General features: G+C 41.5%; 2 protein-coding genes across 2 annotated transcripts in view; both read right to left on the reverse strand.

The window, feature by feature from the left end:
- Positions 1 to 1,374: 1,374 nt before the first annotated feature.
- CAVIN4 (caveolae associated protein 4) lies at positions 1,375 to 17,170 on the reverse strand. Its single transcript, XM_009505601.2, has 2 exons — positions 16,625 to 17,170; positions 1,375 to 3,495 (listed from the first exon to the last, which is right to left on the reverse strand). The coding sequence occupies exons 1-2, from the start codon at positions 17,033 to 17,035 to the stop codon at positions 2,839 to 2,841; spliced, it is 1,068 nt and encodes a 355-aa protein (XP_009503896.1). The 5' UTR covers positions 17,036 to 17,170; the 3' UTR covers positions 1,375 to 2,838.
- Positions 17,171 to 17,566: 396 nt separating this feature from the next.
- The window catches only part of TMEFF1 (transmembrane protein with EGF like and two follistatin like domains 1), a 125,669-nt gene continuing 122,267 nt past the window's right edge, over positions 17,567 to 20,968 (reverse strand). The window contains exons 9-10 of the mRNA XM_064443198.1: positions 20,468 to 20,626; positions 17,567 to 18,782 (exon numbers count right to left, since the gene is read on the reverse strand). Of these exons, the coding sequence (XP_064299268.1) occupies positions 18,698 to 18,782; positions 20,468 to 20,626 (244 nt within the window). The 3' untranslated portion in view covers positions 17,567 to 18,697. The remainder of the gene's footprint in view (positions 18,783 to 20,467; positions 20,627 to 20,968) is intronic.

Consider the following 20,968-nt stretch of genomic DNA (forward strand, 5'->3'; position numbering starts at 1 on the left):
CTTTTCAGCTGGTGTCTAAGAAAGTATTTCATCCTTCCCCGTAACCAGTTTTACTCTGCAGTTAGCAACTGCATGAGGAGTTAGCAACCTCCATGAGGAAGTTTGATATTCACACTCCCACCCACAACTAAGCAGAAAGTGCCAGATTTCTTCCTGGAAAACAGAGCAGCCAGGGACAGGGTCCCTTTCTCCCACTGAGCCAGGAGCTGCACTTGTTTCACAGGCAGTGCTGGTGAGATTATCTTCCCAAGTGAAAGCACCTGTTCCAAAAATATACACCAGGCCTCCCTGCAGTAAGCTGTACATCAACCGATTTCATTGAGAACTTTGTTTCTGAGAAGGGTGAAAGATTGGGCTTCAAGACCATTGCTCTTGGAAATGATGAAAAATAGGGACTTCAAGCAGCAAAAGGCTGTGCTGTTGTATAGAAATTGAGGTTTTTAAACCACGGTTTTCTCCCCATCCCCTATCTGTGGGAGGGGATATGGAGTAAATTAACTTTCATCTCCTGGTATGGGTAAAATTCAAGCCAGTAGCATTGATAATAACTTAAAACGAAGAGCGTACATTGAAATACTTTGCACACCTGAAGAACTCACTACTTGCTACGAAAACAAATCATCCCCTGAACAACTGAAGTTAGAAGTAAACATTAAAAAATACATATTTGACAGAGGTTATATGCGGTGCTACATGATAAGCTCCGTGGAAGCTGCATCACTTCCTGTCTTTGTCAAGTCAAGTGAGAAAATTAAATGCTATCTAAAGAAAATCTATAGGCAATTATGTTCTAGCACTTAGTGTTCTGCTGTACAAAAATGCAAAGAAATAGCTTCTTTGAACTTCGACTTTTTCGTTTCAATAACTAAACCCTGTTTGTCAGTTTAGGAAAACATCAAATCTTGTGGAACAGAATGCAGGCCATATTACAGAAGGACAAGAAAAATCATAGAGTATTTCATTGAAGATAGCTGCAGTTTTATACAGAACTGGAAGAAGAATATAGTTGCCTGGTTCCAGAAAAGACTTCCTATAATGAGTAAAACACGAACCAAACACAAACTCTTATCTATCCTATAGCAAAACCTTTTTTTTTTTTTCTTTTAGCATGTTATTACAGTACAGTGGAGATGTACAATTTACTGTTGAAAGAAATGTCTTCCTCTCCCTGTCTCCCTCTCTTGCCCTATCCTGCCCTTCCATTCAGCGGAGCTGCTGCTTCCAATCTGACAACACTAATTTGATTTGAAATGTCACTGACATAGTATAACATTGACCTTCCCCAACCAGTGTTCCCTAGTTACTATTGCTAAAGCTGTTTCACTTCAGATGTGATGTACACCAGGCTAAATGAAAGAACTGGCAGGCAGAATATTTGAAATCAAACTAATTATATTTAAATTATAGATTAACAATTAGCTGGGAGTCCTCAAACAATGTATATGGATAACCAAGTTATCCTCTGCTGTTAAAATGAATCAGATATTAAATACAATCATACAGCTTTTGGCAATATTGTACAAGTTTCACACAGATAATAATGACTAACACTGCTTTAGATAAGTGCTTTGAAGGCAACTCCATTTAAGAACGAAGAAAGCAATACAGTCCTGCTCCCCATGTCAGCGTAGGGGTCGTGTTTACAAACATATCCGATGTCAGGGCACTGGCTCCTGACTGTTGCAAATAAACAGCATTCCATACTCCAAAGGGTGTCTGTGTCATAATCCCTGAGGCTGTGGCTGGTCAATAACGATGATGGAAACAAAGGAAACAAAGAATTGGGTTATGGATTGGCCCTGTACTTCAGTGGCTTTGTAGGATAGATTTTAATTGCACTTTGCAATTGCAATTTAAACTCAGAAAAAGCACAGAGAATGGAAGACAAAACAATTCCTTTGTCTGGTCAGTTATGTTCATAAGCCCTGTGATCCTCTGGATAGAGTAACAATTCTTCAAAAGATCTTGAGGAAACTTCAGTTGCAATATTCTAATTTTCTTCTCTATTTATCCAGAACCCATGCATCAATCTTATTCCTCTTTCCCTGCTTCATACCCTTGCCTTTCTCACAATCGCATCTTCCCAAAACATGAATATGAAACCTCATTCTCTTTTCCTCCTGCTATTCCATATTTAATGTGTCTTCTGCTTTTTTATTCTTACTCCACAAGTGCAGAAAATGCATTGGTTACATACATCAAACCTTCCTCTTCCAGAACTCTGGAAATAATCTTTAGTCCTTTCAGGAGCTTCTCTTTTCCACTGAGAAGAAACACAATTTACTCCAAACCTTATCATTCCTGCCACATTTTGTCACACCCTGGATAAAGCCGGATTTTCCTCCCCCTGCTGTTTCAGTGAGGGCCCTTAAACAAAAAGATTTGTACCGCTAAATGGACATTTTCCAGTTCTTCCTCTTGCTAATATGAAGTCGTAGCTTTGTTATTGTTTTCTGATTAGAGTTGGTATAAGATAATGGAAATAATTTTTATGCTGTTGTACATAAAACTAAAGAGAGTGATTAGGCTGTAAAGTGACTGCTAAATCAATCTTCAAAATACAGCAGATTTCATCTCCCTTTGCCGTGCGAGTTCCATTTGGGTTGATGATAGCTATCGGCACACTGCAAGGCAGAGGGGGGGCCCCTTCATTCCATTTGCACAGCTTGGCTTTTGCAGGAAGACAACACTACAGACACCCGTGTAAATGACAGAACACCACCAACACATGTTTTGTGATATAACACAAATTCACGCATTTTTCTAAAGCTGAGCGGATACATACTGTGTTATCTCTTGTTCAGTAGGGATAGTATGGTGTGTTTGCTAACTGATTCCTTACGCCGATTGCTTTAAGTCTAGCAAAGGGACATCGTCACCTCCTCCTCCTTCTTTTCCTTCCTGCTTAAGAACCACTTCTGGGATCGTCACTCCTTTTTCGGTTGACTGGGAAGCACCTTTTGTTGCGCTATTCTTGTCTTTCTTTACCTTAGTGATCACTTCTGTGTAAGAGATTTCTTCAGTGAAGGGCTCTGCTGCTGAGAGCTCAGAGGCGATGTGCACACCGGCTTCCTGGATCCCCTCCTGACCTTCGGCTCCTGTTCGTTCTTTATTTTTTTTATGGATCTTGAACGTCTCCTTCGTAGGGGCAGCTTGTGAAATGGTTTTCTTGATCCTTATCCCAGATTGTTTCAGTCTCTCTCCTGACTGCCTGATCCTCTCTCTCCTCTCAGGGGTCACTATTCTAGTTCGAAGCCTGTTTACCTTCTTGCCAAAATTTTGTCTCGTCTTTTGGATATTTTCCCTTGAAAATGCCTTTTTGATATCATCTATGCGCCTCATGCCTGATTTCTTGAACTGGGTTGCTTTGCTTTCTTCGATATAATATTCTTCATCAGAAGACAGATCGTCAGGTGGGAAGAAATCATCCTCTAGAGTTTCACCCGCTGTCCTCTCTTTGATAACAGAGAGAGATGAAGGACACTCGGTTTCCTCCTGTGAAGGAAAGCACAGAGTCATCTTCCAGCAAGTGTGTTTTAGTGATTCAAGTACTTTGTTTGTTGCCTTGTAGTTAATTAATGTTAACTGAAATATAGTATTGTAACCAAGAAGGTAGGCTTGTACCATCACACGTGAGCTATACCGAATGCAAACAGCAGAAGAAACCTTTGCCAGCTTCTGTAAAGACATTATCCCTGACTAAAGATTTCTTTTCAGTGTGGTTCTACCTGAGACTAATGAATGCCATGGTCCTATGTGTACTGGCCCCTGATGGACTTCAGAGCAGATTTGTCTAGTCCATTTCTTTTTTTTTTTTTTTTTTTTTTTGAAGCTGATGTGCTTCTCAGAGACTGGACATAGATCCATTATTCCTCACCAATAAAAGCAGACATCTGTAGACAAAAGAGGCTCTTGTGCTTGTGTCAGCTGTACACTCTCCAAATGGGTGCCTCAGTGATACCTTTACTGTCACACTTTACTGTCACCAAGACAATTACACATTTTTGACTAATTGGAACTTAGCAAGCATTTCTGTTCCTGCCCAGAAGGAGATGAACCCCACCATATTAACTTACATGTGCTGGATCCACAAGGGGACAAAGTCACTAAAGGAGTGAGATGTTATTTGCTGAACCCAGTTCCCTGCAACTCACACAGCACCTGCACCACTGCTGAGATCAACGTGACTTGATCCATCTGGAAAAATATGAATGACCCAGAGCAAGCACCTCTATCTCCTGTGGTGAGTTTGGTGACCTGTATGAGCATGTGGCATTAGGTATTTATATTATATATACGATACATATTAGCTGCATGCATGGAAGTGGTGACTATCCTCCATATCTTAGCACTAGGAATGTATGTAGCTCCTCCAAAGAAAGACTGCTAGAGGGTCAAAACTTGAAGACACACAGAAGACTCAAAAGCTGTCTGCAGTATACAGATAATTTATGAAAAAATCACTTAGCAGTTAAGGACGTGCAAAAAAAGGGAAAAAAAGCTTGTGGTAATGGAAGGATTCAGGAGTACGAGTTATCTGAACAGGGAGAATCTCCTAAGAGAGTTGATCACCTGATCTGAAGCCTGCTGTCTGCATGGACATTACAAATTTGTGGCTCACTGTCGCTGAGTCACTTCTGCCTAGAAGTACGGGTGTATGCAGAGTAGAAAACCCATAACTGGTAGGAGGTGCATGAGATGGACAACGCCAGCCCCTTCTTCCTGACTAGCTGTTTATGTGCACGTGCATGTGGTCTTCTCCCAAGCGGAGCAGCCCTTTAGGGTGCAGACAGGTACAAAAGCTATATAAAACTTCTGTAAGCTGTTTCCCATTAGTAGTAACTACTTCAGTTGATTTCTGAGGCAAGACAGTGCTTGGGCTCTTTCCTTAGTATTATTGCCTTAATGCAGAAAATAGGTGAGATATTAGAAGTTGTAGACCCATGAAGAATGGGTCAGTCTGTCTCAATATTTTGCTGTGAACTGATTTCCGGCCAAAAAGACTACTGTAATTTTTCACAGCAACTTATTAGTAGCAAGTCATGTTTAACATTATTTTACCAAGTACTAGCAATACGTAAAATAAAATACATTAAGCTAGTTGGCAGATAAAGCTCACTGAAGAGTCTGTCAGTATGTCTTGGCTTCATTAAAAACTCCCTAGTAAAATAGTTGGTAATACTTAGAAAAAATAGGGGCGAGTTTTGTTGCATTGATTACAGCAGAATGTTATTCAACTCATCCATCAAAATCAGCAGGAACAAAACTACAATGCTTTGCTAATAATCATCTTCATTAACGTGCAAATTAACATTAATTATATAAAGACTTCTATATATAAACATAATCCCTTCTTTTCTGAAAATGAACTAAAACACAGCTGGATAATAATTCCTCAAAGTTTGTAAATTATAGCCCTCTCCTTCAGCTGAAATGGTAACAAAATGTTTCCAGAATGACTATTCTGAAATTTCAATACATGCAGAAATGAATACAATGTGGTGAATAGGGTATGCTGTTCATATGAAGATTACTTCTGAAAAAGAGAGAAGGCAGAGAGACTATTTTCTCTGCAATATTTAAGCTGTCTTCCTTTGGAAGAAGAACATTTTTCTGTACTTTTTGTCAATTGTTTGCCAGATTTTTGTTCTATTTTGCTTTATAGTCTATTACCTACAGAAGAGAGTGCTTTAACTTGCACCCACATGTGTTAGAATTAAGACTTACGAACAGTAACATGTGAGACGAAGGCCATGTAGACAAGACACAGAAACTAGAGCTGCAGGTCCTGAGGAACATTTTTCATTCGGTTACAGACTCTGAAAATGATCTTTACCAAATCTGCTATTTTCCCTTTTCCTTGGTTTCTGCACACGTCTTGCAGAATCGAGTGTAGCAAGGCTAAAAATTAGTGTGAGTTTCTATCTCCTCTCAAGGTTTCTGAGAGGAGACAGAGATAGAGATAGAAACCTCTCAAGATTTCTGGATGGAAGATGTTACCAATGTGGAAAGTATCAGTGAAACTGGCCAGCATGTTAGGGGAGTTTCATCATAAAAATACAGTGACTTAGGCTCAGTAGGAGAGCTTTCTCATCCGCTTCCTTTCTCTCTCTTGCCCCTCCCCATTTCTTATCACTAGATATCACTGGGGTAGAGAGAAGGTAGGAGCTCATCCTTCCTACAGCAGGAATGATAAGTTTTAGCATCAGGTGGGAAATTGTTGGGGTCAAAGCATATAGCCGCCAGCTTTTTTATAGATTCACTAAAAGCAAAGACAAAACACCTACTGATTTCAGTTGCACAGGACAAAGCCCTAAATGGAGTGACAGCTTTCTTCTTGGCTTTAAAGCAGACAGGACTGGAAATAGTAGGGCTGGGCAGCCCAGTCTTTGAGGAGGGTGAGAAGGAGTTGAACAGTTGATGATGCTACTTGCAGGCTTTTAGTTAAAATTCTACTTAAGCATTTTGCTAGGAAGGGCCTGTACCTGCTGCCAGCGCCTCATGGGTAAGGGAGGCTCTTCAAGCTAAAGTTGTAAGTGCTTAAATAAAATGAAAACAGGAGATAATATCACAGTAAAAGATTATACTGAACAGTCAGGTATTTTTAACCTGATTTCTTGAGGGAAGAGGAGTGCAGTCATATGGTGTCTCTATTGGTTAATACAAAGGACATGTACTCTGCTTGCCCTGCCTACTGGCAAAAAACTAACGACATTCACATGCCAGAACCAGAAACCAAGAAAGAAATCTGTGGAAGCTGATCATTCCCCTTCCCTTCCATCAATCCTCCTAGAGGGAGCACCTGGAGAGGGTGCACCCTGCACAGGGTGCTCACGCTGCTGCTGGTGTACTTGTTGGCCATAATCTGAAAAGTTAGTCCACCACTCAACAAACTGAAAATTGACCTGAACCTTTCAAAACAAAACAATTTTTTTCCTCTTTCTCCAAGAAAAAGGTTGGGAAATCAGTCATGTAAGTGGTTGATCTGGAAGTTGTCTTGGTTTTGTACAAAAAGTGTAGCATACGTGCCCACATTGCGCAGCTCCCACCTTCTCACCCTTACACGGCTTCTCCACTAACTCGTAAACATTTGGGCATTTTCCACCAGTTTGAGAAGGGGTATGAGCTCAGAGATGAAGAAATAAGCCCTATGCTGAGGAACTCGCTGTGCTGTGAGTCATTCTGTCTGTCCTCCCAGCTGAAGTCTGTCCTAAGCAAACATGCCAGTGGTTCAAGTACCTTGCCTGTAGATCCAGACCCAATGTTTTTGGCAGGTGATGGGGGTGCTAGAAGAGGCGGGGTGTGCTGTGAATGGGTGTAGGAGGGAAGAGGGGAGAAAGGAGTCATATTAGATGTTGCATTGTTGAAACTGGAAATATTTTGAAGAAATGCATGTATGTGGAAGGAAATGAGGTCTGGAAGGAGAAAGGCTTCAGGTTCTGTGGTAGCAGAGGAAGGACTGAAGGCACTGGTTGCAGTGATAAGGGGAAAGCCTGGAGACCTTTGCAGTTCAGCCGGGTAGGGAGAGAAATACAGAGGCCACAATGCTGTAAGGTTAGTTAGATCCATTGCTTAAGAAACAACTTTAACAAACAAAACTTAAAGGTATAACATTGTAACAGAATGATTGTACAATTCAGGAATGGCTGCTGATGCCCCTGCCACAGTAAATTTGCTAAGAAAGCACTTAAACCTGAACTTTGGCTTTTCCTAGTTTTTGAGAAATTAACTTCTCAAATATGCCTAGCCAAAGAAGTTTGAGTTTTTAAGGGCCTGGCTGAATACAAAGTAAACACATGAGGAAACCACAGCTTTGGTGAAGGCGGCCAGTATGGCATTGATTGGAACAGATGGCTCCGGGGACAGTGAATATTGAAACCCAGATATTTCTAACACTGGGTTCCCAAGAAAGTCTGACTCCATCATTGCCACTTTTGTTCTCTGCTCCCATTTCAGTTTCATTCATAATTAGAGAATTTTCGAAGGGACACAGTCTGTGTCCTTCACACACCTTTCTCTCTGCAAATGTTTCATTGACTGCCGAAGTTCTGGCTGCTCTGTGCCCACGTGTGAGGGCGCTGACCAGTTTGCAGGCACTGCCGGCGTCTCCTGATCTCAAGGAAGGGATCACAGCAGTAGCATTTTTTTCCCATAGGCTATAACAAGGCATTTGTGAAGGAAAGCTAATGCACTTCTTCCTTAAACTATGCAAAGCACAAAGTACTGACTCTCTTTCACCTCACAGAATTCTCAAAAACAGTAGGTAAAAAGTCTTAAATGTGGCAATGCCCCTAATCAATGTTATGAGCTTCCCGAGGTGGTGATGCTCAGATAATTGAAAACTGCAGGGGAAAAGAGACTGTCTCAATATGTGCCTACTTGATAACCCTGCCTGCACAGTCGGGCTTTTCTCATATCTGGGCAGAGAAAGAAGGGAAATGGCAGAACAAATTGTTTAGCGATGTTTCAGGTTATTTTGCTGCAGTTGTGTCCTGGCAAAGATCAGGTCAGCTCTAATAGCACCTTTCTCTCTTGCTGCTGAACTAAGGAGCCAAAGGGGCTCCTGGAAGAAGAATGTCATGCCTTCAGCGAGGTCAGTGAGGATATGCAAAGGAAAAAGCGTTATTAAAAAAATTCACCACAAACCTGCTAGCTAAATCTCCACTCTTTGTAAGCACAGGTGGGATCAATAATTAATAGCAGCAGTAGTATTTTTTTCGTGAACAAAAGGTGTGTTGCTAATTTAGAGTCCACTGGATTTGCTACATGAAGCAGTGACATAGTGGCACTGTACAACGATACTTCGGCTTTAAGTGCATTAACACTTCTAATGATTATTTCAGTAATAACTTTATTATGTAATTTAAAATATAAAATAATGGGATATTTTAATAGGTGTGGCCAGATCAGGAGCTTTACTCCCCCTTGTCCTTTCATGGTTTTTTGCACACGTATTCTGGGTTTGTATTTCAAAGCCCAGACTGGGCCCGGAGTCGGCGAGGAGGAAAAAAAAAAACAACAAACATCGTCTTATGTGCAAATATATGCTAGGAATGTTATAAACCAGTTTTGCATTCTCCTTTCAAATAGCTTCAAAATGTAATTCTAACGGTCTTTAATAAAGGCAACTGTTATCAATTCTCAACTATAATCTAATTTCAATTAAAACTTCAGCAGAACAATTTTTTTAAATACAAAAACCAACAACAGAGTAAAACAGAATGACCCAATAAACCTACCTAAAAAAATAATATATTTTTTATATAGAGAGTCACATTATATATGTGTGTGTGTGTATATATATAACCAAGACTCAAAATATTCCTAAACTGCTCACAGGAAGAATAGGGAGGAGAGGCAGATGGAACTCCATAACTTGGATTCATTGTGTTGCACAGGGAAAAAGTCACAGCCTTTCAGCCTTGGGATGTGTGACGGGGAAGGTGCAGGTGATGATTAACATAGGCACAGATGGGACTGGTGATCACCTGACAATTCTGAAGCAGAGCACGAAGCAGCAAAATGGTCAAAGGCCACTCAGCGCCTGGTCTGGTGCTGCTGCCGTGTCTATGACAACTGGTGATGCAAATGACTGGCAGCGTATGGGCAGGAAACTGCATTGCCACAATGTTTACAAAAAATCCTAGAAATTTGCATGTTAAATGAATGATTTGTTATTCAAACCGACAGCCAAGGTCAATCACTAAAACATCTCCTTGAAATTGTTCTCTAAATCAATACGAAACCACTGATGAATAACCAATTACAAATCATTCCATACTTTTACTCATATTCTAACTGTTAAGAGTGAAGCTTTACAAATCTCAAGCAATCCCTTCTTTTTTTTTTTCTGCAAATATGCCATTTCAAAATCTGTGCCATCAGGCCAAAAAGCTGCTCTGATGACAGAGAAATAGGATTATTTTAAAAGGGCACCTAAGGGATTTTTATCAGGTAAAGTAGACAGAGAATAAACACTTCAGCACGTAAGACTTTATGATCAAGTGCTGTAGCTTGTATTTAGAATTATTTTTACATAATGAAAAAGCAGCCTGGCCAGAACAGTCAACCCCTCTCAATTCTTTTTTGTGAGGCCTAATACACACCCCTTTTCTTTAAATTCCGACAGAAATTAATTAATTTAACCAGGAGCATACAATGACTATAAAGAAACCCAGCTCATTCCCTTGTCTGACTGCAGTGAGCTACAGACAACAAGGAAGCGTTACCCAGTTATACCACATCACTCGCAGAAGCCCTTGGCTCCAGGCCACCACATGCTGCGTAAAAAGGACTACTGCAGCTCCAGGGGAATATTAAAGCTTCACACTTACTTTGCTTTGCTGTTGTTTTATGGAGCTAGCCTAGGGAATAGTTCTGCAGGTCAGCCCGCAGGTTTGCAATCAAACTCGTGAAATTTCTCACTTCCAATTTATCTGTAGATACCAACCCTTTGTAAGTGGAGGAGAAAGAGAGATCACAAGGTGTGATAAGACAAAAAATATGTTTGGTAATGTTTTGATTCATTCATTCATCACAAGGTGACTGCTCTTGCAAGCTAGCTGGAGAAGGGAAGTGCTCTCAAGTATGACAGAAGCTCAACCATTCATCAGGAGTTGCCAAATTCATCTGCCCAAGCAACCATGTCTCCCTATGAACTGGCCTCTGGACACTCTTTCAACTCAGCGGAGAGAACAGGTACTTATGAAGTAGAAACTCTATCCAGCAGTAGATGTCTACAACAGGCCAGGTGAATCTGGCTCCATGTTTCCCTCTGCTCATTTGAAGGGAGTCTACAGGCCAAATGTACAAACATCTGCGTTACCAATGCCTAATGCCTGGCAAGATGGACCCTCTCCCAAATTCTGGACTTGCTGTTAATGATATCACATGTCCCTCCCATCTGTGCCTGCGCTGTTCTGATGATCTTTATCACTGTGCTAAAAGAACAACTGCAAGATTCTTGTGTTCAGCAGTGCTGAGAATAAAAAGCCCAACTGCATCTCCCCAGAGTCAAGTCCATTCCTGAACCTGGGCCTCAGGCATGAAGGGTATCACCGACGATAGGTGTGTGCCCACAGCGGCCAGCCACAGCTCCTGCCAGTAAGTCACTCCAGGCAGCCCCTACGACTGTGGGGAAGAGGCATGACATGAGAGGCTTATGATGTAGCTATGCTCTTCCGCTAGCTTGCAGGCCAACCGCAAGCAAAGCCCTGAACAACTGCATCCAGTGCAGATGTAAATTAGCATCCGTTGTTTCCACCACTCAATGTTAACAGTTGGAGGAAAATCAATGGCAGCACTGAGAAGATGACAGCCTCTCCCCTGTGAAGATCACCACAAAGGAACAGGCCTGGGGACTCCAGTTAGACTGGATCAATTAGTGTAGCAGCAAGTTTATAATCTGCTGTGAAGACAGCCCTGTGAAATATATTTCATTTTAGGAACACAGAAGTGGCCCAATAGCCGCTTTTAAATTTTTTTTTATTTATTTATTTCCCTTTCTCCTCTTTCCTTGTGAACACATCCCTAGAAATACGGTTTTTCTTTAGCTGGCTGAAAGCAGTGATTTTTTTCCTAAAAATCACGGGTAATTTATGATCCTTTTGGCTGCCTCCAGTACTTCAGCGCTGGCTCTGCCACTCCGCCAGCAGTTGGCTGCACAGCACGGGGCCAGCTCAGCCCTTTGAACTGAAGGACTGGGCTTGACACTGCAAACAAAGGCCCCTTGCTACACTCGCTGACACAACCATTGCGTTTCTTTTATTCTCTGTACTCTCAGTGAAGGCAATTACCTGTCCCAGCTGTAAAAATATTTATCAGGTTTATGCCCCAAGACTCCAACAAAGGCCCTGTGTCTGAGGCCAGTGCTCTGCTGTCACAGGTAGTCAACCTACGCCATCCTTTTTTGTCATGTTTTCAGACTCCACTTTAATAGCAATTTAGATTTTCCTCTCTCCCCATGGGTTCTAGCAGAACCAGGTCTGAACCAGAGTCCAGACCCTCATGTCTCCAGGACTAAGAATCCATTTCTGGTTTCTGACCTGAGTTGACTCGTGGACAGCTTACACCCATTTCGTCTGTTTGACAATGATCTTTACTGGACTCTTCATCTCTACCCCAATGTATGTAAAAATGACAGCCATGTCCCTTAGCCTCTTTTCTTGCTGGGCCAAACCAAGCTAGGACCTCCTGGTCTCCTCTCATTTACAAGGGCTTCCCATTGCTCTGATTGGCCTGGTAGCCATTTTCCAAACCCATTCAGTTTGAACTCAACTTAATTCAACAGGGGTGATCAGAGCTGTACCTGGTAGTCTAGGTGGGCTCTGAAGTGTTTTGGACAAGGGTACGGGCAGTCTCTCTATCACTTCTGGAAATACCTTGCCTGAAGCATTTCATGCCCACGTATCACTTTTTTTAAGAGCCACACCATCAAGTGGGCTCTCGGTCATCTTGTGAGAAATTAACGCACCATTTTCTGTCCTTTCCAAACCATGGGGCCTCAGAAGACAGACTGACAACAAGGGCTTCTGCTAAGTAGTCAAGTACAGGAATTGACTTAGATTAGCATTACTGCAGCTCTAAAGATGATTTGGTTTCTTTACTATATTTGTTCCTCCAGACTGACAGCTCCTCATTTTGAGCATACTTTATTAGTATCCACACCTTCTTCTGTGCCAAGATATTTAATGAGAATATTAAACAGTTGACAAAGACTGCCTTAGAAGCAAACCCTTTTAGAAACCCATCACAAGCCTTACTTCCCATTTCAACACAATTGACTGTCATCTGTTGTTTTTCCAGATCATCTGTTATGAGGTAAGTTATCAGGTACATAAATATGAGAAAGGGTAAGGCCTCTCATGTTTCTGTGAAACAGAAAATGATCAAATATGAGTTACCTAGCACAATCTGCTCTTGGTGAGCTATTTAACTCCACGGTACTAATGATTCTGTTCTGCAGAGCCCCTTCTGAGCCTGCCATTCTTATGTCCGAATTATATCAGATGAATGGCAATGGTTCAGATAATCTCCTTTGTCTTATTTTTTTTACATAGAAGTGTTATATTTGCTGCCTTTCATGTCACGGTTACTCTCACAGGTTTTTCTCGGAATAGCTATAATTAAAACTCCGTGCTGATGGACGACGAGTTTGTACACCAGGTCTTTCAGAGTCTGTGTTTGCAACCTTGTCTCTTGAGCTTATGACACCCTGACTTTTGCTGCCACTTCGGATGGAAGTGCTTCCACTTCAGATTTTCAGATTATTGTCCCCATTTTGATCTCACCATCTTTACTGTGCAAGTCATTATGCTGCAGAAGGACAGCGGACAGGAAAAGCCACCTATATTTTAATTTATTTATGCATAATATGAGTGGCATATGCAAGGCTGCTTCTGCTAGCCTCTCCCTGTGCATGCAGTAGAGCAATCGTAGGGCAAACAAATTGTTTGTAACTTGTCTGCATAGGTTAGTCAAGCCATAGCCTTACTTGGTTTCTGACATATCCACTGGGACTATCCACTAATTTCAGACGTCAGACAGCAGTGAGGGAAACAAATGCAATGTCCCTTCTTGGGAAGTTGTTACTCATTTATGGTGCTTATGTAAAATAATAGTAGAAAAGAGCCCAGTAACTGTTACTTTCTGGTGCCCGTATGTACACATACAAAGAGGGATTAGCAGAACATGCAGAAAAGCAAATTAAACTAATTTTTTTCAGGCTAAAAAAAAATCCCCTTTGATTTCTGAATAATTTGGCCAGAACAAGTTAGATTGTTAGATGCCCTTTGACTGCAGAGAAATAATAGCTCTCACAGCTGGTTATTCAGACTAACCTGAACAGAAGTGAACAGTGACCTGCACAACCTATAATGTACTTTGCATTCCCTACTACACCCTTAGGCACATAGCACTCCAGGGTCAAAGACCTCGCTAGAAGCTCTGGAGTAACCTGGCATTTTTAATCATGCAATCAGCCTGGGGAGGAGAGCTGCCTGCTACCGAGCCTTTTCCTCAACCACATGGCCTTTTAAAAATGAATGCTCTCAATTTCCCTAATCATCATGCACACGGATGATCACTTTGTCTCTTTTTAATGCGAGGCTATTGCCAAGCCTTTTCATCATGGCTGAGGTCTCTTGGGACAATCACTTCCAGCCAATGATCCTTTTCTACCTGCCTACTCCTTCTGTCAATGATAAGATCAAAGCTATCCACTTGAAAGGAAACCTTCAGGATTTAACTCATGTTTCCCTTTTCCTCATATGCCAATGTTCTGGCAAAAGTTAAAACTAAAACCCACGTGCGCTCACCCACGTAGGCATTCAACGCTGGCTACACACAGGTCATTGGCTCCATTACAATGTCTCAAATGGTTCATCAGAAAAAAATCTCACTACAGATGAGCTGTCACTCACAACGACCAAGTAAACAACATGGTTACACCCATTTGTAAAATATAGTGAAGGGAGTATGCTATTAACAGACTCCCACTCGTCATAGCCAAGCTTCAGTCATTCAGGTCCTGGCACTCCAGCAGTGTGCCTACACTGGTGTAAATCAACAGTGTAAGAATCACTGCACTTGTGTGAAAGAGACTTTCACAAGCATACCTGTGCCTCACAGCTTCAGCACGCTCTTGGCTACCTAGCATGTTCCAGTTTTTGTGACGCAATGCAGTTCTCCTCCAGAAAAGTGTTAAAAGTCGGATCCTAGAGGATCAGCATATGTGCTCCGCTTCCATGCATTAGGGGAAAGGATCTACCTTGCAAAAGGCTGGCAGTTCTCAGCTGCCATAGATAGAAGAAGCTAAAAAGAGAGCAATCAAAAATGCCATTTCCCTTCCTGAAAAGTACTGCTTAAGAATTAAACATATGGAACCGGGTGCAAGCTCATTTTTGTCTGGCAAAACCAGCTGGGAGTTCAGAAACTCCTACTGAAGGTGATTCTTACAGAAAGTAAGAGCCACCTTTTTGCATGAAATACCTGAAAATAGCAACAGCTGTTCTTTATGGCTGTGTGTAAATCCATTTCCGCAATATTTTACTGTATTTTTAAATAAATGACAACTCATGTCTTCCTAGGAGAAAAAATTACATTCCGTAATGAATGCTGTTTTAAGAAGAAACGTTTTCAAAGCATTGATTCTGCTGCAAACATTATGGTAAAGGCCATCAATGAAACGGCATTATGCCAATAACAAGGGGAGTCAGAGATATTTATTACCTTTAGCTGGGAAACGATTTGCAAGGAAAAAGCAAAAGTGCCTGTTTTCTCTTCCATCACGATGGTGCATTTTGCAATAATTGTAATAACAGGCCAAATTGTGCCATGCTTTCACCTGAGCATCCATTGTAAGTCATTCAGGGAGGCAAAATTTGCCTGCATACGGTACTGACATAACGTTAAAGAGGTAACAAATTTATTTTTTTTTTAGCTATTTCTTCCCAGTAGTAGAAATTGAAGTAGTTAAGAAAGCTAGATTATGCATAAGAATTTGTCAGCTGTATACAGTGGTGAGTATGCTCAGTGAAACACACGGCTCCATTCATGGCAAGTAATGTTATTTACGTACGAACAGATGCAAGACCAGGGTGTAAGGCTGGGCGATGGGGGCGCATTGCATTACTCACCAGGGCTGGTATTTTCAAGAACGCCTAATGATGAATATGACTGGTTCGAAAGAAGCTTTGGGGACTCACTGGTAGGAAGGAGAAACTATGCTTGTGGCAAAAGATGAAACACTCTTACTTTCTATTGACTTGGGGAACTGGGAATTTTCGGCAAATGGCAGGATCAGGCCGTTAAACAAAAGGGTTTCACTGTGCTCATTAGCAAGTGACAGATTCCATGAACTGCCTGCCCTGTCTGCTTGTATGAGTGCAGGCAAGACCTTGGCATGTCACGAAACTTCTGTTCAAACACAATAATTTGTAAGAACAATGAACATCCTACAATGAGGACAATGAAAGAAAAATGTATAATTTGCTTGCCCAACATGATTGGAAGGACAGTGCTGGGTTAAACCATTTCCAAAGCAGAGCATGCAAGGTACTGGTTGCTGTCATGAAGGGTTTGTGGGTCTGAGCTTCAGTTTGTGCGTATACTGCTATAGACTGAGACAATGAAAAAAGCCCCGATTTGTCGGCAGTACGAAAGCCTGGGTAATGCCACAAGTTAAATCAACCCTATGTTTTGACATTAGCGTTAGAAGAAAGTTTGTGTTCCAGGGAGCCTGCAAACATTTTTGCTATTTGGACTTCTACCTAATACGGTGAACAAAATAACAGGGATGAATGTTAGGCATGGGCTGTATGACAAGATTTACAGGGCCTGCCTCATATTACCTTTCGGAGAGGCAACAAATAGTCCTTGCTGATCTGCAGTTAATCTTACACGACTGGCTCAGAAACCTACCAACACTAATAATAGACCGTGTGTGCTGCCGCCAGTAGGTTCATGCTGAAAGGCACTGAGGAGCACAACTCAGTGTTTAAAGGCGGCATAAAATAACCCTCATGTTGGATAGGCTGCATCTTTTCGTTCATTAACCAATGCCTACCAGTGGCTACCAAGGAAGTGGCACAACGACAGCGCTACAAGAAATCAGGCTCGCAGTTACCTGATAGATTACGACTCGGAATTTGTTTTTCCTCAGCATCTCCTCTTGTTTGGCTTCCACCTTCCGCACGCTGTCGCTCTGCCTCTCCACCCGTGCCCGCACCTCCTTCACGGTGGAGCTGACTTTGCGGGTTTTCTCCAGTAACTTGTTCACTGTGTAGCCTGTGTTGCCGTGAGCCTGGGCAAGCTTTAAAATGTCAATCTGTATGGTCTTGATGGCGTTTTCCATCTCCCTGTGCCTCTCCTCTATCCTTTTCTGGCTCTCCTGCACGCTGTCCACAATGTTGGCCACTTTGTCGAGGACCGTCACAATCGTGTAAGCTGCATCTTGTTCTTCTTCCTCCTCAGTGACACTGGAGAGACGATTTTGGTGGGTTTTCTCAGCCTCCGAGGTGATTTCGCGGCGATCCATTTTGCCTGCCCTCAGCCGGATCGGCGGGAGGGGAAGTTTCGGTGATCCTGCCAGAATGATTCTGGCGCTGCTGCAGGGAGCCAGGGCGACAGCTGGCTCCGGCGATGCTCAAAGTAGGGCGTGAAAAGCCACTCCTGGAGCTTGGTCAAATACTTCTGACTACAAAATATCCACACATGATTGTTCGGATACTTTCAGCAACATGAAACCCCTAAAATTAGGAAGCAATGTCTGGAAAGGAACATACGTCTAAAGGGTCACGCTTCTGTACTGATGAAGTTATTAGTGTTAATCCAGGAAAGTTAAGTAACTTACTAATTAAGCAGGAAAGCAAACTTGCATATTTTTAACGATCTACTTTTGTTTTCATGTTACTGGAGTGCTTTCCTCCGAGGGAATTCAAAGAGCGGTCAGGAAAATTAACATGGTTGTTTTTTCCAGCAAAACAACTTCAGGTCTTCAGCTTGCTGCGATCACCACATGGGATAACAAATAAACACACTCAACCAGAGGCAATATAGTGAAAACGTTGTATTGTGACATGCTTTTCCAGTTCAAAATGTCGAAAGCATTTTTTTTTTTATTGAACAAATTATTAAATCCTACATGCAAAATTTTGAAAGCCTAAACTACATGTTAAAACAGTTGAACACATCCTATTCACACTTTATCTTGGGATCTTTCAAACGACAACTAACAGTCTATTAATATACCTATGACCAGCAGACTAATTTGGATGGACTTCTTTAGCTCTTGAAAATACTCTATGCAAGAGCACTAGTAATTCATTCACTTTTATTTTTTTTTTGTTTTAATCACAAACACTATACAATCCGTATTGTAGGTGTTAAAACACGTATTTTCTTTAAAAAAGTTTAAGAATTATTAAAACAGCTTTAACAGTGATAAAGTAGGCTTTATTCCAATTATTTGTGTTCAATTATTCAACACCAATTTTTACAATACCTAAATCTACTAAGACCTACTTGTTTTGGACCTGTGCCATCTGCTCCACCAGGTAACTTCCCAAATTATGAAATTTATAATTTTCCTCTTTAAAAATAAATTGCTGGAATTATTGATGAAGATGGCAGTGCTTAGACCCAGCCCACACGTTTTATAAATATGTTACAACTACACACAGCACACAGCTTCACAGTTCATGCGATAGGCAGTGTCTAAAAAATCAGTTACTAACTTCCAAAAACATTTAAATATCTACGGTATTTAAACACAGTGTTTTCTAGTTTCTCATAAGAAAAGTAAGCTGTAAACATTTTTACCTTTAGTTCATGCCTTGTTTGCTAGGTAATGTGGACTTTTTTGTTGGTTTGTTGTTTGTTTTTTTTTAATCTACAACCATTGGTGGAATAAATCTGTGTTCCCAAAAATATTACATTCCATGGATAAAGCACAAGTCTATTATATAACCATGTGATACAGATAGATACAGAAAATGAACTACTGTATTCAAAAACATAAAAGTAAAGATACTAAAACAGTCCATAGCTGTTAGAGCTGATGCTTTCAGAATACAGACCAACATTATTACACTAAAAATGTTCAAAAATAAGGCCTCTGAAATAAATATTTCCATTCTTTAAAAAAAGATATAATAAAAATGTACATCACATGGTCAATGTAGGTATAAAAATCACTAAGTTAAACCATTCTGGATGATGTATCTGAAGTAAAATGGCCTAGGTTTTGCTTCTGCCGACGTCCTCTATTGTTTTTGGGGCATTTTCTGTTAAAAAAAAGAGATAGAGAAAGAAAAAAGAGGGCTGATTTCATATATGCTGCATAAAATTACATCTAGCAATAACACATTGACTTAATTTGCTGTACTTAACAATAGCGAGGAGTCCTTGAGCTGTGCTGATGGGGGGGGACGCTCCTGCCCTTTGGTACCGGACTGTCACCTGGGATGATGTCCGTGGGACCCCAGATCAGGCAGAAGGGAGTTCTGCTTGAACTTGAGACCGAAGACAGCAAGGTGCTATGTCCTTCAGCCTTGATCCAGCAAAACACATACCATGGTGTATAATTGCACTCGTACTTAAGATCCAGTGGATGGTAAGACTGGATCAATCAGTCTGAAGCGCCAGACCTCCAGGGGCCCTGCTGCTCATGGCAGCCCCTGAGACAGAGCCCACCCAGGACTCTGTGGAGTGTCTCAGGCTATCCCTTTCTTGGGGGTGAACACACAAGTAAGAAAGGATTCATAGAAGTCAGTGATTCTGAATGGAACGGGATTTACTCAGCCCCTCAGACAGCAGGCAATGCACGATGGAGCAAGATAGACTGTCCCTGGGAGACTGTGAGCTGGGGAATGGTCGTAGGGAGGCCGAAAGAGGAGGGCTGCTGAACCACAGCCTTCCACGCCACTCTCTGGCCAGCATGGTGTGGAGTAAAAAAGGGATGACATCAATTGCATGGGTGAAATAACTCTTTTACACATGCAGGAGGTGTTAGGTATGTGTTCTTATACCTGCTACATTGAACCTTACAAGAGAGATAGGGAAGGAGGCCTATATTGTTCGTTCACAGAGCTGTCACTCTACACCGAGTTTGGGAAGCCATGCACTAACACGGTAGCAGAAAGTTTTATGGCCCAGTGTAACTGGAGCTGAAGAAATGAAGGATGAGTTGAGGAGAAAAAGGCAAAGTAAGGCATGGATGCCCAAGCATAGGACTTAAATGCTTCATGTGGCTATAAGGTAACTACGTCATCCTTAATCTATCCCAGAACCCTCAGTCCTCATTGGGTTCAAGGCCTTGTTGAGCAAAGTGAACCCCGTCCCATCAAAAAGAATCCATGGCTCTCATCTCAGTTTTCATACTATGTGAGAGTCTGAGACAACCCAGAAACTTGAACTCTGTGCTTGTGCATCTTTACATTTCATAAAATAGGTTTCCATGGAGAGTGCCTAATAAGGGGACTAGCTGCACGTTCATTTTCAGAAAGTGTATATGGTGTGAGGGATACTTCTCTCTCTGTGTAACACCATTTACAGTGGTACTGCAGGGAACAGCATCTTGTCAACATCTCTGGTTTCACTGGGCGGGGAGGAGGGGATCATAGCTTCTCTAAGATATCAGCAATGCTTGAATTCCTCAAGTGAAGGCCTAACACAGTAGCTGACCTTCTGGATGCGTTTCAGGGCTGATCTGTTCTGCTGGGTATTTGGTCTGGGGATTCAGAGTGGTTACTGGTGGTTGTGACTTTAAACAATTGTGTGCTTTGCGGCAAAAAAAAAAAAAGGGCAATAGGATGTTACATAATCCTTCCACTTCATTCATTAGGTATTTTTATACGGGTATTTTAGGACATATGTTAAAGCATATAAAATTTTGGGGGTCAAATATTTAAATACAGAAAAAGTATATCCATACAATGTATAATTTTTCACTGTTTTTATCTTTACCTACCTTGTTATGCACATGACAATTGCAACTATAATGGCAATCTGTACAGCTCCAATTATTGCTGCAATAAGGACATGCGTAAGCTTTTGTCTGCTGGGGACAACATAAAGAATACTAAAGTCTGTCTTTTCACAGTGCTGTCCAGTATATCCTGATTCACACCTGAAAAAGAAAAGGAATATTTCATGGAATCTGTAATTTGACAACAGCCCAAACATTCTGCAGAATGAAACAAGGAGTCCAAGGTGACTTCAGCTGTGAAAGAGCTGGTGAGAAGGTGGAGGTGTGGAGAATGATTTCCAGCGCTTGGGTTGGAGAATGGTCTGGATTTCTAATGCAAGAGAAGAGACAGAGCAGATATGCTCTGCTTTCCTGGCTAGGGTTACTAGCGGCCCTCTGAAAACACACCAGCGTGGTGAAGGCCCTGATTTAGCAAAATAAATACACGGGATTTTTATTAAATTGGGGCAATATTTAGGAAGAATAAAGCAACTAGGTGAAACA

The sequence above is a fragment of the Phalacrocorax carbo genome, chromosome 2 (genome assembly GCF_963921805.1).
Source record: "Phalacrocorax carbo chromosome 2, bPhaCar2.1, whole genome shotgun sequence".
In the NCBI taxonomy this organism is placed as follows: domain Eukaryota; kingdom Metazoa; phylum Chordata; class Aves; order Suliformes; family Phalacrocoracidae; genus Phalacrocorax; species Phalacrocorax carbo.